This window comes from Oncorhynchus nerka, linkage group LG8 (genome assembly GCF_034236695.1).
Source record: "Oncorhynchus nerka isolate Pitt River linkage group LG8, Oner_Uvic_2.0, whole genome shotgun sequence".
Classification (NCBI taxonomy): Eukaryota; Metazoa; Chordata; class Actinopteri; order Salmoniformes; family Salmonidae; genus Oncorhynchus; species Oncorhynchus nerka.
In genome coordinates this window covers 31,927,795-31,943,174 of record NC_088403.1, presented here as the reverse complement: position 1 = coordinate 31,943,174, position 15,380 = coordinate 31,927,795, and the positions used below count along the sequence as shown (strand labels likewise).

Below are 15,380 nucleotides of genomic sequence, written 5' to 3'. Positions count from 1 at the left end.
AGAGGGAGCCTAATACATCAGATTCACTGCAATGGATTACCTCACATCGCCGTTCATCTTTACCACAATGACAAAAGTGTTCTGGTAAATGACCAATACGGTACACATGGAGATCTTCGGAACTTGTCTAATGCATTCTCTAGAGCTGGAGGAGGGGGATGCGATCTACATCCGTCTCCCCTCAGGCTGGGGGCTCTTTTATCATTTTGATAACTACAACACTTTCAGTGGCTTGCTGCTCTTCCCTATGTGAAGGGAGCACCGTAAATAATGTCATGACTTCTGATGTGAACAGTTCTGATGAATCGATAAGGAGCATCACTAAAAAAAAAGCCAGACAATGTTTTTGTTTACATTTTTTTCAACATTCTTTGTAATTTAGGGTTAAATGCCTGGCTCACGGGCACATCAACAGATTTTTCACCTATTTGGCTCTGGGCTTCAAAACAGCAACCATTCGGTTACTGTCCCAATGCTCATAACCACTAGGCTACTTGTCATTCACAGTTTACCATCATTGGCGTAAAGTGTCTCCATCACAGGAGGTTGGTGGAACCTTAACTGGGGAGGACAAGCTCGTGGTAATGGTTGGAGCAGAATCAATGGAATGGTATCAAATACATTTGTTTCCATGTGTTTGATCCCATTCCATTATCTCCGTTCCAGTCGTTATTATGAGCCGTCCTCCCCTCAGCAGCCTCCACTGGTCCATTACTGTACATCTGCTTTTCTTTGTATTTCTGACAGTCAGAATTTCAGAGGCGCAAACCAAAAAAACAGTTTTAAACCTCAACAGAAATGAACACATTATTTCTTTTTACCATTCCCTTCGTATGTTTGACATCGAGAGCTGCGGCAACACTTTGTTTTGATCCCACAACCTCGAAGCTTTGAGGTAGAGATTGAACCACCACCAACATCATCATTGTTTACCCTTCCCTTTGTATGTTTGACAGCGAGAGTTGCGGAAACGTACACAATGGCTGAATAGATGAGGTTCGAAGCTAGAACCTCTTGGTCTACAAGGCAGTAATTGAACCACTGCACCACCATCTCCATCACATTTTATGCCACACTCTTTGTATGTTTGACATCGAGAGTTGCTGAAACGTACACAACAGTATAAGAAATGAAGTTTGAACCTACGACCTCTTGGTCTGAAGGATAGGATATAACCATTGAGCCACGAGCTCATTCACATTTTTCACTCTTCGTATATTTGACAGAGAATTGAGGAAACACCACAAGCATACGTTTCAATTTGAGCCCAAAACCTCTTGGTCAAATGGCTGTGATTAAAAGTACATTTTTAAAGTAATATACAATTGTTACACTTCTATGCACTATTGTAAAGTGGCTGTTCCACTGGATGTCATAAGGTGAATGCACCAATTTGTAAGTCGCTCTGGATAAGAGCGTCTGCTAAATGACTTAAATGTAAATGTATGTTGGACATCGTAAGAAAGTGTGCTGGTGAGTCCTGACCCCTCTTTCACCGGAAACCAAATCCACATGTGAACTAGTATTGTGTACTTAAGGGCTCGATTCAGTCCGTATCACAGAAGTTGCGTGACTGAAATGTAAAGGTCATTTCCGAATGAGTTGACATATGCAGCGTTTACCGGCAATGCAGTCTCCGTGAACGTGTGAAACATGGCCTTTAAATGTATATCGCACTGTAGCGTGGACCTTCAGCGCTTACGGATTGAATCGGGCCCTTAGTATCAGGTCTGTAGTATCACGATTATGGATGGTGTTGGTGGCCATTTCTATACAATGCTGCTTGCCTACGGAGCTGTGAGGGGAACGGCACCTCAGTACCTCCAGGCTCTGATCAGGCCCTACACCCAAACAAGGGCACTGCGTTCATCCACCTCTGGCCTGCTCGCCTCCCTACCACTGAGGAAGTACAGTTCCCGCTCAGCCCAGTCAAAACTGTTCGCTGCTCTGGCCCCCCAATGGTGGAACAAACTCCCTCACGACGCCAGGACAGCGGAGTCAATCACCACCTTCCGGAGACACCTGAAACCCCACCTCTTTAAGGAATACCTAGGATAGGATAAATTAATCCTTCTCAACCCCCCTTAAAAGATTTAGATGCACTATTGTAAAGTGGCTGCTCCACTGGATGTCATAAGGTGAATGCACCAATTTGTAAGTCGCTCTGGATAAGAGCGTCTGCTAAATGACTTAAATGTAATGTAAATGTAATGCTGACCACAGTGGTTTAGGGCTTAGCAGTGACTTAATGGGATCATTTTATAATAAAACACATTCTACAGATCCCTTTCTATTTAAAGACAAAAGTTTGGTGATTTCTTCTCTCAAAAACATAAATAAATAGATGTCCTATTAAGAGAAGTGACAAATCCTCCCTCAGTTTGAGGACATTACCACAGAGTTTAGATTTGACTCCCCATTTGAAAACATAAGGAAACCGTAAGCATGACTTCCTTGGTAAGTTCCTGCTCATAGGCACAGAATCTCCAGAGTTCCAGGATGTTTGTGGTTGGCTCCACTCCTCCAGAAAAAGAGAGGTTGGGGATAGACGTGAATGACATTCCTCTGTACTGTACATTTTATTGACCGGCAGGAAGGCGATGGTTAACAGTCCAGATTGAGCACCCATGAATGTCATAGGACAGTACCAAGAACCAAGAACTTTTCTTGTTCCGTGGCTCTCTCCATTCATTTGCTTTTTTTGGCCTGAGGGTCTCCCTTATTCATAAAGCATCTGAGTAGGAATGCTAATCTAGGATCAGGTCCCCCCCTGTCCATGTAAGTCTTATTCAGTGAGCTCTAAAAGGCTAAACGGATCTGAGATCAGCACTACTGAGACGCTTTATGAATACAGGCCTTTGTCTCAGCCTTGCCAACATATTCTGACCTCTCAGTCCAGACTCCAGACTGTCTGCATTGAGTCTGTGTGTCTGAGTGTGTAGGATCCTGTAGGTCAGTCAGTGTGCCACCCAGGCCTCAGCTGCAGCAAGGGTGATCGGTGACCAGGAGGCTGTCATAGCCGTATGTCTCCAGCAGGTGGAGCAGGAAGAGCCTGTCTCCGTGAGGGTCTAGCCCCATGGCCCTCACACTCTCCTGGGTTAGGATGGGCTCAGGTCTCCCTGCCACCTCACTGAGCGTCTGGAAGATACGGTTATTCTGCTCCAGGAAAAACCTACAACGGTAGAGAAAAAATGAGAAGTACTTATTTTTTTAAACAATGTTTTCATGGACATTTTATTTGGTTTGTATATAGAAATAAACTGCTTAAGTGTAAAAAAAATAATAATAAAAAAATTATAATTTTGAAGGCTTCTTTATAAACGCCAGTTGTAGACTGGATCCTGGTGTAATATACTGACAGAATGAAGTGGTCCTCTTCACTGGACACACAGTCTCCATTCTCCTCCTGAGAATATAACAGCATCTGCCTGGAAACACCATGTTGTCATTATTATCATCACCTCTGTATCGACTACAAGAAGATAACATGAACAACATTCTCCCCCTCAGGTTGTTTTGCAGACTGTACTGTACCTCTGTTCAGTGAGTTTGCGGTACTTCTCTCTGTCTGCTGCGCTGAGCCGCAGTAAAGGCTTCAGACTCTCTCTGGTCGTCCTCACATTCTGGTTATCCACATAGACGTCGTACAGGTCCCGCTTCTCCTCAAAGATCTTCTCTGTGGTGCCTACGCACACACACACACACACACGCACACACACACACACACACACACACACACACACACCCTTCAGTTTTATTGGAATAGTCTGAAGTGTATTCCGCTCTGTCTCTCACAGATGTGAAAGAAATAGACCGGTTGTAGAAGTGATAGCAAAACCCTACAATGCCTCCACCATATTGCTTTCACCCATCTTCAGTTTTCAGATCAGTGCAGATGAATGGAAGGGGAAGTTAAAGACTATGAAGATGCCCTATTCCCTGACTCCAGACACTCACACGCTACGTAGGACAGTTCCGTATCCAGGGTATCAATGTCTGCCACGTTGACATAGAAGAAGGGGCGGAACTCTGGCACGGCCACGCCCACCCCCGGGATGGACACGTTGGCCAGGCAACAGCAGCAGTACACTAGGGAGGACAGGAAATAGAGAAGGTTAATGAAAATGTGTATAAAAGTGTATGTTTAAGAGTACATAGGTGAGTAGCATTGTGTTCTTTTGAGCATGAAGAAAACAAACGCAACTGAGAAGTTACTGTGTATGTCTGTGTCTGTGCTTGCGTCCATATCAGTGTGTGTGTGTGTGTCTGTCTGTGCATGTGTTAGTGCCCCCCCCTCACCTCTGTAACAGACCACGCCCACAGGTGGAGGAGAGAAGATGAGGATACGTCTCCTCAGCAGAGCTAACTTCCACAGGACCATGATCTGCTCCCCAAAGAACTGGATGAACTGAGACATGCAGCCAGCTGGGTGGGTGATCTGGAGGGAGGAGAGTTACTGTCATCATCATCATCATCATCATCATCACCACCATCAATACTAGCAGCACAAAGACACACACACAGAATCCCGCCACCTGAAATACCATTTCATATTTGCGTAATAGTAAACCTCAACCTCTCACCTTCATCTCAGGGTGCATACAGTGGTTGAGAGCTGCTCCCCAGGCACTGCCAGGACATGCAGTAACCACACTCTCCCCATCGGGGGGCAGCACTGATCTCTTATCCTCAAAGAACGCCTCCAGAGGAGAGTACTGGCCAGGAGTTTTCAACTGGAGCCTGGATCAGACACACACACACACACAAATTGAAAGTAATACAGGCAATGTAAGCAGAATGCCTAGGAATGGGTCTGTTTATGTGTCTGGGGGAAGATTACCATAGTGGGGTCTCTCCTTGTCACGCTATAATAACAGAGTAGGTAGAAGTTGCTCCTCAACACTGATACAGGAACAGTTGTTTCCATCCCCCCTAATAATACATTTTTGGGAGTAGGGTAATCTGATCCTAGATCTGTTGTTAGGGGCAACTTCTACTTCGAGCTATGCTAACATCGTCAGTATTCTCTCTTCAACTCTACTAAGGGTTGACATCTAAATTGTAATCTGTGTGTATAACATTGACGACTGAACATTTGAGTTATGCATGCAGAGTAGGCCTCATGTTAGGATTCATCCTGGACTATCAATGCAACAGTAGTGTCCTTGAAATAACAGATGAGCATGCTACTCACACTAAAAATGATGGGCTAAAAACAACCCAATGTTGGTTATTTGGTAAGCCAGAGCTGGTTAAATAATGGACAGAACATATGTTGGGTTATTTTGACCCAGCCAGTTGGGTTGCATGAATAGACCAACAAATTGGGACGACCCAAATATGGGTTAATTTAACCATAAATTGGTTATTTTTACTTACTCTATGCTGGGTTGACCTAGCAGCTGGGTCTTTTTTAATATAATCCTATGGTTATTTTCAGGAGGCGTGGTTTATTAGGGGTGTGGCTTTCAGATACCTCTTATTGGCCACCCATGAGAGTAAATGTCATTCCTGTTCATCATGTTAAGTTTACATACTGCAAAAGATGCACTGTGCAGAAATCGCTCTGCCATTTTCTGGTTGCTAAAATTCGAATAGTTCGCTTAATTTCAGTTTCTGTGACAAAACAAGCAAGTATAGTGGAGAGAATCATTGTACCATCTATACCAGGGTTTCCAACACTCGGTCCTGGGACCCCCCCCCCCCCCAGGGTGCACATTTAGTTTTCTGCCCTAGCACTATACAGCTGATTCAAATAATCATGAGTTGGTATAAAAAGGTATACCACCTTATTGGATCCCATAGGCTTTTAGGGAACTCATACACTTCTGTAAGCAGCTACAAAAATGCCAATGTTTAACCATAATGTGATAACTATGCAACAGAAGAGACGAATAGGAATTACATTTACACTGGTGGGTGGCTAAAAAGAGGAAGTGAGAGGAAGAGCAAAAAAGAGAAAGGACTATCTGGAAACTACAGTATGTCTGTGTCCAAAATGACACCCTATTACCTATTAGTACAATACTTTTGACCAGGGGGTGCCAGCACAACTTTCGACTCTGGTCAAAAGTAGTGCACTATATAGGGAATAGGGTGCCAATTTCAGACTCAGCCTATCTTGTTGAGCAGGATGTGTGACAGATTGCAGTGTGACACCCCTCTCACACACCATTTTTAATGCAGGAGAGAATTATAAATACCAGGGAGACGACTGTGACTTGAGGAGAGAGAGAGAGAGAGAGAGAGACATGAGAGAGGATACAGAGAGTGACAGAAAGTGAGAGAGAGTTAAAGAGAGAATGGGGGATATAGAGTACAAGAAACAGAAAGAGAGATCCAGAGAAAGACTGGGAGAGGGGGAGAGAGGGCAGAGGGGTAGTGAAAGAGAGAGTACACAAAAGAGAGAGCGAGAGATCCAGTGACAGAAAAAAGAGAGAGTGAGGGGAAAACTGCGACCAAAAAGAGAGAAAGACAAAGCCAGAGAGCAAAAAACAGAGAATTTATATTATTGATAGATAACTTAAACCGGATCTACCTGACTTGGTGTTCCAGGAAGCTCATGTATCGGTACAGCAGGGTGTAAGATGTTGACAGGATACCCACAGACTTCATTCTTGCCCCCCTCTCCACCACACTATCCACCGCCATGTTGGCAAAGCACGCCAGGCCAAAGTACCCGCCCTTACGGAAGTATCTGTGGAGGCCAGAGAAAGAACCATGAGTCAAGCCAAGGGAACATACTGTTTTGCTGTCCTGCCAAGGAGGCACAGGGGGTGCATCTAAATGTTTAGTCTAAAAGATCTTCCTCGCCTTCACTTGTATGCTTTCCTTCATCAGCTTTGCTACTAAATAACAGGGCAGAAGGCTGATGCCTGGTAGCGTTCCCCCATTTCAAATGAGTTTAAATGAAGGAAGCGAGGACAGGAAGCCTATTAGACTACTGAGATGCAGGATAGGATACAAAAAAAGGGTGCCACTTTATACTATTGATGGGTTTCAAAAAATAAAGGATTCAAGTTTATATGATTGAGATGCAGCCGGGTGTACTTACATGAAGTCGCTGGAGACTCTGTGGGAGCCGCTGGCCATAGCCTTGAACTCTACTCCCTCCAGGTTCATGTCCCCTGGCAGACACCACTCTAACATGTTACCTAAACAGTAAACACACACACACACACAAACGGGAGTGAAATTAGGCAATACTGTAGGTATGGTTACCACAACTGTCCTAAAATGTGAAAGTTTTCACAAATGTGCAAATCTGCATGTAGATCAACCAACCAACCATAGGCCTCAAACTATTTGGAATAGGCCATCATTACCAAATGAAGTCAATGTCCTCACTGATTGAAATAATTCAATCTACAGTGAAATCCACCGGCTGACTCACTCTCTCTCCTACTCACTCATGAAGAATGTGTAGTCCCAGACAGTCTCAAGACTACATACATAACAACTCATTGGTTGTAAAGCCGGTGGACAGACATTATTAATAGATGAATATACAGTGGGGCAAAAAAGTATTTTGTCAGCCATCAATTGTGCAAGTTCTCCCACTTAAAAAGATGAGAGAGGCCTGTAATTTTTATCATAGGTACACTTCAACTATGACAGACAAAATGAGAAAAAAAATCCAGAAAATCACATTGTAGGATTTTTAATGAATTTATTTGCAAATTACAAGCAAGATTTCTGGCTCTCACAGACCTGTAACTTCTTATTTAAGAGGCTCCTCTGTCCTCCACTCGTTACCTGTATTAATGGCACCTGTTTGAACTTGTTATCAGTATAAAAGACACCTGTCCACAACCTCAAACAGTCACACTCCAAACTCCACTATGGCCAAGACCAAAGAGCTGTCAAAGGACACCAGAAACAAAATTGTAGAGCTGCACCAGGCTGGGAAGACTGAATCTGCAATAGGTAAGCAGCTTGGTTTGAAGAAATCAACTGTGGGAGCAATTATTAGGAAATGGAAGACATACAAGACCACTGATAATCTCCCTCGATCTGGGGCTCCACACAAGATCTCACCCCGTGGGGTCAAAATGATCACAAGAACGGTGAGCAAAAATCCGAGAACCACACGGGGGGACCTAGTGAATGACCTGCAGAGAGCTGGGACCAAAGTAACAAAGCCTACCATCAGTAACACACTACGCTGCCAGGGACTCAAATCCTGCAGTGCCAGACGTGTCCCCCTGCTTAAGCCAGTACATGTCCAGGCCCGTCTGAAGTTTGCTAGAGAGCATTTGGATGATCCAGAAGAAGATTGGGAGAATGTCATATGGTCAGATGAAACCAAAATAGAACTTTTTGGTAAAAACTCAACTCGTCGTGTTTGGAGGACAAAGATCCCAGAACCACACGGGGGGGGGCCTAGTGAATGACCTGCAGAGAGCTGGGACCAAAGTAACAAAGCCTACCATCAGCAAGGGCATTGAAGATGAAACGTGGCTGGGTCTTTCAGCATGACAATGATCCCAAACACACCACCCGAGCAACGAAGGAGTGGCTTCGTAAGAAGCATTTCAAGGTCCTGGAGTGGCCTAGCCAGTCTCCAGATCTCAACCCCATAGAAAATCGTTGGAGGGAGTTGAAAGTCCGTGTTGCCCAGCAACAGCCCCAAAACATCACTGCTCTAGCGGAGATCTGCATGGAGGAATGGGCCAAAATACCAGCAACAGTGTGTGAAAACCTTGTGAAGACTTACAGAAAACGTTTGACCTCTGTCATTGCCAACAAAGGGTATATAACAAAGTATTGAGATAAACTTTTGTTATTGACCAAATACATATTTTCCACCATAACTTGCAAATAAATTCATTAAAAATCCTACAATGTGATTTTCTGGAGAAAAAAAAAATCTAATTTTGTCTGTCATAGTGGAAGTGTACCTATGATGAAAATTACAGGCCTCTCTCATCTTTTTAAGTGGGAGAACTTGCACAATTGGTGGCTGTCTAAATACTTTTTTGCCCCACTGTATCTAGCCTGCTATGGCTTATACCTCTCGGATATTCCGAGGTGAGTGACAGGGGTTGCCTTTAGGGTGTGGTCATAGAGAATTCACACATCCCCTGTGACTTTGGGGTTCCTGAGTAAGAATATAGAGGTCTTTGTGTTGAAGAGCATCCTCAAGGCGTAGGCAAATACCACATATGACCAGTGGTCCCCAATGGCTGGGGACATCAATTATCTGGCCTAGTTCAAGTGACTCCATCCCAAGCTCTCTGATGTAATTTCTGCAAATAATAACCAGTAGGCCTATAATGAACAATAACATAATTATTATATGCATGGATGCTATAGGCCTATAGATGTTACAAATTGATGGGTGTGACCATGCAGCTGCTTCTCTAAGCAGCAGCACAGCACGAAAAAAAGATCCGAGGTCCTCGACTCGACTCACCTGATCTTGTATCAAATGTAACCACAAACACGGCCACGATCGGATCCTTTTCTTCCCATTTCACCATGATGTCGTGCGGCACCTCTCCTTGTCCCGAGGCCGGGGTATGGTCATCCTTGTCGGGACACTGAGCATCCCATTCCGCAGGGGTGGGGATCGTGCTCCTGGATGAGAGGGATGTGTCTATGCTAGAGACTGCTGATGTTAAAAACTCAGGACCCCCCGGACTGGTGCTCCACCCTATCCCCGGCGCAGTGCATCCCGACGCCCGACTATTGGCGGGGCTCGGCCCCTTGACGTCCTTCTCCTGTACTGGTGTGGGAACAGGCTTCTCCGCCGGAGGAACCTCCTCCCAGTCCAGTAGCGGTGCCCGGTCGGACTTCTCCACCATTGCGGCTCAGCTATCGACGAACCCGAACTTGAGTCTGTAACGAAGGGATGCAGGAGAACATAATCGTGTACAGACACAGAGCGGAGAGCCCATTCGTAATGCATTAGCTAAGCGTTGGTTGAAATAAATCCATACTCACAATTGCAAATGTTAAATTGATTGATTCCGTTGAAACACAAGCTATCTAATTTGTGTATCATAGCCTGGTCCTTTTGCATAGGGGCATCATCCAATGATGTACATCCACTTAGGTATAATACGAGTGTACATAAATTATTCTTCCGTTCTTTTGAGTGCGTTCAAAATTCCACAGTATTTTACGTGCTATTTGCAGCTCTTTCTACAGAAAAAAACTATTTGAAACGTTGGCTTCTTGAATATAGCTCATTGTAAGTCTCTAGTTCCGAATAAACGCACATCCAATATAGTATTTTTATATCGGAACTCACAACTAAATACTTAGGGGACAATTTTCTATAAAACATATAATATTTCTCGTTTCATGCAATTGTGTTTTGAACTATTTAGCGTTTCAAAATATTTGTCTGACGTTGAACGTACGGACAATGAAACCGGATTACCCATTAATGACGTGTTCCTGCGACACGTCACTGAATTCCAACAGCTACGGAAGCGGTGCCGTGTCGAGATCTACAACGCCGTTGATCAAGGGTTCAGTATCTTCAGAATGGGTACGTTTTTAAAATATATTTTTTAATCTCTTTGAGAACTATATTGGGAATTCGCAAGGTTGTGTTTTATGTAGAAATGCAGGCTATTCTGCCAGCTCTTGTTTACGTACCATGAAACGGGGCCACTTGCTAAGTAACATAAATAGATAGCTAACAAACATACACGTATTAATAATTGTCGTCTCGCGTACAGCTACTCTTATTAAATTGATAAAGCTATTAAATCCCTAAGGTGTCTGAGTCATTAATTGTAGTCGTGATTCGTAAATACTGACTAGCTAGCCAGCTAACGTTAGCTGTACTGCTAACTCCCTATGCCAACATGCTGAGTACTTGTAGCCCAGCTAACGTTACAGCGTCAAATAGCACAATAATTAGTTGACTAACGTTAATCAGTACTTATCTATTCGACTAGCTTTTTAATGGTAAAATGCAGAATGTGACACGGCATGTATGTCATTGTAACCATGTGTAGCCTCCCTGTATGGTGACATCGTCTACCAATGAGTCTGGACCTTTTATAGCACAGACCGAACAGGAAATAGCAAAAGATACTAGCTAGCTAATATAGTCATTATTTATTGTGCTTACCCCTGCTGGTTCTGGCCCTGGTTCAACTGTTCTCCTCAATCGCTACAGTAGCAGTACTAACGTTAGCACTAGCTCTGGAAAAACGTATTGTTCTGTGTGAATTTCCGACAGACTCGACGCTGTGCTGCGTATTGCTGCAGGTCGAGTGCGGATTGCACATTTTGTTCACTCCCCCCAATCTTAAATTGCACCACCATCTAACCCTGCACCTATACACTATTCCCACCACACCATCCAACTACATTGGCCCTAAACTAACCTTCAGAGGTTCTACACTAAAATGTCTCACCCCAAAATATTGATCTGCAGCTGCAACTACCAAGTCTATAAACACAATAAATCCTAACTTACTAAAACCCATTCTCTCTCTGGTTCTCTCTTCTAGCCTCCCAGTCGAATCGCTCACTCTACGGCTATCATCTACTCCCTTCACTGCCTCAGCATAGGAAACTTTCTGCCCCACTGCCAATCTCAACCTGTCTCTCACAGGGCAATTGGGATCCACAGCTGCATGGGCGCTCCCACAGTTGAGACACAGTGCATTCTCTATCCCAGATGTACACTCCCTCAGATTATGCCCTCTGGCACTTCTCTCACATCATGGGATCTCCCTTATACTCACTGCTGCAACATGTCTGAATCCTTGGCACCTGAAGCACCGTAGTGGGTTCAGAACATAGGCCCTCACAGAATAGCAAACCTGACCTTATCAGGTATAAATTCTGTGTCAAAGCTCAACAAGACAGGCGGGGTATTCTCAGTCTCGCCGGGGTATTCTTAGTCTCACCTTTGCCTCCGGGTCTACGTCTCACCAAACGGCCGGAGTCTCAAACACCAGGATATTATTTTTCATTTGGTCCACCTCTACACTCAACGCTCGCTACCCCACTGATCACTTCTTTGAGCAAAAGCACAGGTTGAGCCCCAAGACGCGTCACACACGCTTCCTTCCGCTGACTACCTCATGAAGCTGGTTGAGAGAATGCAAAGTGTGAATACTGTCAAGGCAAAGGTTGGCTACTTTGTAGAATCTCAAATATAAAATATGTTAATTTGTTTAACTTTTTTTTGGTTACTACATGACTCCATATGTATTATTTTGTGGTTTTGATGACTTCACCATTATTCTACAATGTAGGAAATAGTTGGTTTTTTTAAATAAGGAAAAACCCTTGAATGAGTAGGTGTGTCCAAACTTTTGACTGGTACTGTATGTCCTGCCACCTGCATCCCTTCTGGAAACTGGGCGAGCGCCAAAGACGTCATTATCTCAACTGTTCGGCACAGTCCCGTCGATAGCACTCTGGAATACCCTTCTCTCCAAATGGTTTTAGCGCGTTCGCTTAGCCCACGGCTGGCCGTGTGATCTACAATTCCGACACAGTGTTAGAAACCTCAATCATCGATTTTCTGAACATATGGCCCTTATCTTTCATATCAGCGAGAAATAATATTTTAAATAACGATACTTACTGTGTGTGTGTCTCGAGTTGACGAACTCCACTTCCACCCCAGTTACGCTTACACTCAGGTTTTCGGAGCGCTAGATTGATAATTGGCACAGGTGGTCACCTCTGTCTTATGTCTGTCTTCCGTAAACAAGCGCTGTAACGTGGCAATGTAGGGTTAGTGTTCCCACACGGCCAGATAGATGCGGTACGGTTTCAGAAAGTCACGCATGTTAACACTTCGAGCAAGCCTCAGGGCTCTTGACAAAAGTCAACCGGGAAGAAGATGCCTTCATCGATAGGCGCTAAAGGTAGTTAACGTCTGTACTACCACTGATGGTCTGTCTAACTCATCTCCATGTGCTGTAGGTGGGTGGTTTTCCAGTCTCTTCTCTGGCCTGTTTGGCACCAGAGAGATGAGGATCCTGATCCTGGGGTTGGACGGAGCTGGTAAAACGACCATCCTGTACCGCCTGCAGGTCGGAGAGGTGGTCACCACCATTCCAAGTACGTAACTCTTTTCTTTCTACTTCGAAACGCTGCTCACGCAATATCTGTTGCCCAGGTGCATGCATGGAAAATCAATTAATGTTAGTGTGCTCCCCAATGAGTTGAATTGGTCTTCCCACATGTTTGTGGGAACGTCAATGTCAAAGAGCGATGGTTAAAGTGCATTCCTTTCTTTGCCATGTGTGCTCAAGGTTTTTAAATCTCTGCCATTGTGCTGATTGTGTTGTACAGCAATCGGCTTCAATGTGGAGACCGTGACGTACAAAAACCTGAAGTTCCAGGTGTGGGATCTTGGTGGACAGACGAGTATTAGGTAATTATATCAAGTGTTTCCTGTTTATCAAATTGTATTAGTCACATGCACCGAATACAACAGGTGTAGACCTTACAGTGAAATGCTTACTTACGAGCCCCTAACCAACAATACAGTTTCAAAAAAAGATGTATAAGAATAAGAGATTAAAAGTAACAAGTAATTAAAGAGCTGCAGTAAAATAACAATAGTGAGACTATATACAGGGGGTACCAATGCAGAGTCAATGTGCGGGAGGGCACCGGTTAGTTGAGGTAGTATGTACATGTAGGTAGTTATTAAAGTGACTGCGTAGATCACAACAGAGAGTAGTAGTGGTGTATACAACACACATTGTTGGAACTTTAAAAGGTATACAGAAGCTTCCTCAAGAGAGCACAACTTTCCATACATTATTGTGCCATACCTCTTTACAATTTAGAGGGTTTGGCCTACTTGCTTCTGCCCTTCGGTCTCTCCCTCTAACCTTTGTCTCTCTCTCCTTCAAACCCTTGTATTTCTCTCCAAGGCCATACTGGCGTTGTTACTACTCCAACACGGATGCTGTCATCTATGTGGTGGACAGCAGTGACAGAGACAGAATGGGCATCTCTAAGTCTGAGCTTGTCGCCATGCTGGAGGTAGGTCGTGTGGATAGGCCTGCATTCATTGCATTGATAAGAGTGCAGGTGTCATAGGCAGGTATGACAATTTTTTTGAGGTGCTCTGGAGGGCAAGTTGTAATGATCAAAGTATTTTCTCCGTATGACTGACTCTCTCTCCCTGTTTGTCTCTTCAGGAAGAGGAGTTGAAGAAAGCCATCCTGGTGGTGTTTGCTAACAAGCAGGACATGGAGCAGGCCATGACCCGGCTGAGGTGGCCAACTCCCTGGGCCTCCCCGCCCTCAAAGACCGGAAGTGGCAGATCTTCAAGACCTCTGCCACCAAGGGCACAGGCCTGGACGAGGCCATGGAGTGGTGAGGGTTTGCTTTTAGTTGACATTAGTCATGTAGCAAAGCTTTTTTTTTTTTCAATGATTTTATTATAGTAGAATAAAGGTGTCCTGTCCTTGTCACCCCCCCCCCCCCCCCAATAAACCCACAGTTGACATTGCGCAACACCATGTCATATTATTCAACAATGTTTGCTCTCTCCCCCCATAGGCTGGTAGAAGCCCTGAAGAACAGGCAGTAAAGACAGCCCACACCTCCTGTTCTCTGTAAATACTCCGGACCTCCTGTATTAAATACTTCCTGATTGGACCGCTCAGGAGGACCAGTGACTGCACTACTTCCAGGGGCACGTTCAGTACGCAAACGTTGTATATAGAAATGTCATGAATAGAGCTGACGTGATTCCTTACTCTACGTGTCACACGTGTTTGTTCTACACAACACATTTCTATATGAAGGTTCCACAACGTTGTGCCCTGCTGAAAACAGCCCTGAAGCCTTCACCATGCCTTCCAGTCTGGGATAGAGGCTGCAATATATTATACTACCTGGTCCCAAAATAATGTTATCGCCCCAGCCCATAGCCCTGGTGTTTGCAGAACTGAAGGGAACCAGATAATGTGGTGATGGCTTCACACGTAATTAAACAATGAGGAGCTTCTGTCATTTTTGGTGAACCCTTCCAGCTCCGTCTGATCTGTAAAGACCCAAGGGAAAGGGGCTAGGGGGTTGGTGTTGGCTCAGGCTCAATTTTCAGTGGTAAAGAACTGACTGGCCCCTTCAAGGAAGAGGACCTGAGCGATGTTACTGCAGCTGGTGCTGTTTTTTGTATTGTACTACTCATGCTGAATCATGTCTTTTTTTTCCCTAAAACTTCTGTTGGGTGTGTAATTTAAAGTTTGAGGTTGTTAGTTTAGGCCTTTTCATTTGGAATGCTCAAACTTTAATAATCAGATTGTGTAAATGCCACTAGCCAGTTGTTGAACACTAACCGCTTAATTTGTATGCTACAACTTTTATTGCATATTTATAGGAGCTTGTACAGTGAAGACAACCCACAGTAAAAACTGATTTCACACTGAGTATAT

At 44.3% G+C, this 15,380-nt stretch overlaps 1 protein-coding gene and 1 pseudogene across 2 annotated transcripts; one reads left to right on the top strand and one right to left on the bottom strand.

The window, feature by feature from the left end:
• Positions 1-2,555: 2,555 nt before the first annotated feature.
• Positions 2,556-11,257, bottom strand: LOC115133136 (DENN domain-containing protein 11-like). Of its 2 annotated transcripts, none has more exons than XM_029666058.2 (10): positions 11,090-11,257; positions 9,416-9,840; positions 7,055-7,154; positions 6,539-6,697; positions 4,584-4,740; positions 4,300-4,438; positions 3,958-4,089; positions 3,535-3,685; positions 3,360-3,428; positions 2,556-3,172 (listed from the first exon to the last, which is right to left on the bottom strand). In XM_029666058.2, exons 2-10 carry the CDS (start codon positions 9,804-9,806, stop codon positions 2,977-2,979), a joined length of 1,494 nt encoding a protein of 497 aa, XP_029521918.1. In that variant the 5' UTR covers positions 9,807-9,840; positions 11,090-11,257; the 3' UTR covers positions 2,556-2,976. The 2 variants fall into 2 exon arrangements, with proteins under 2 accessions (XP_029521918.1, XP_029521917.1); XM_029666057.2 differs by lacking the exon at positions 11,090-11,257 and adding an exon at positions 9,946-10,362.
• Positions 10,392-15,379, top strand: LOC115133138 (ADP-ribosylation factor-like protein 1; annotated as a pseudogene).
• Position 15,380: the final 1 nt, after the last annotated feature.

What these genes read in the sequence shown, in the direction of transcription:
- LOC115133136 (XM_029666058.2), bottom strand. Translation starts at nt 9,806, where the DNA reads ATGGTGGAGAAGTCCGACCGGGCACCGCTACTGGACTGGGAGGAGGTT. An exon ending in GTATGCACCCTGAGATGAAG is followed by an intron (nt 4,439 to 4,583) that starts GTGAGAGGTTGA and finishes TCCTCCCTCCAG; the next exon opens with ATCACCCACCCAGCTGGCTG. An exon ending in GGAACTGTCCTACGTAGCGT is followed by an intron (nt 3,686 to 3,957) that starts GTGAGTGTCTGG and finishes GTGTGTGCGTAG; the next exon opens with GCACCACAGAGAAGATCTTT.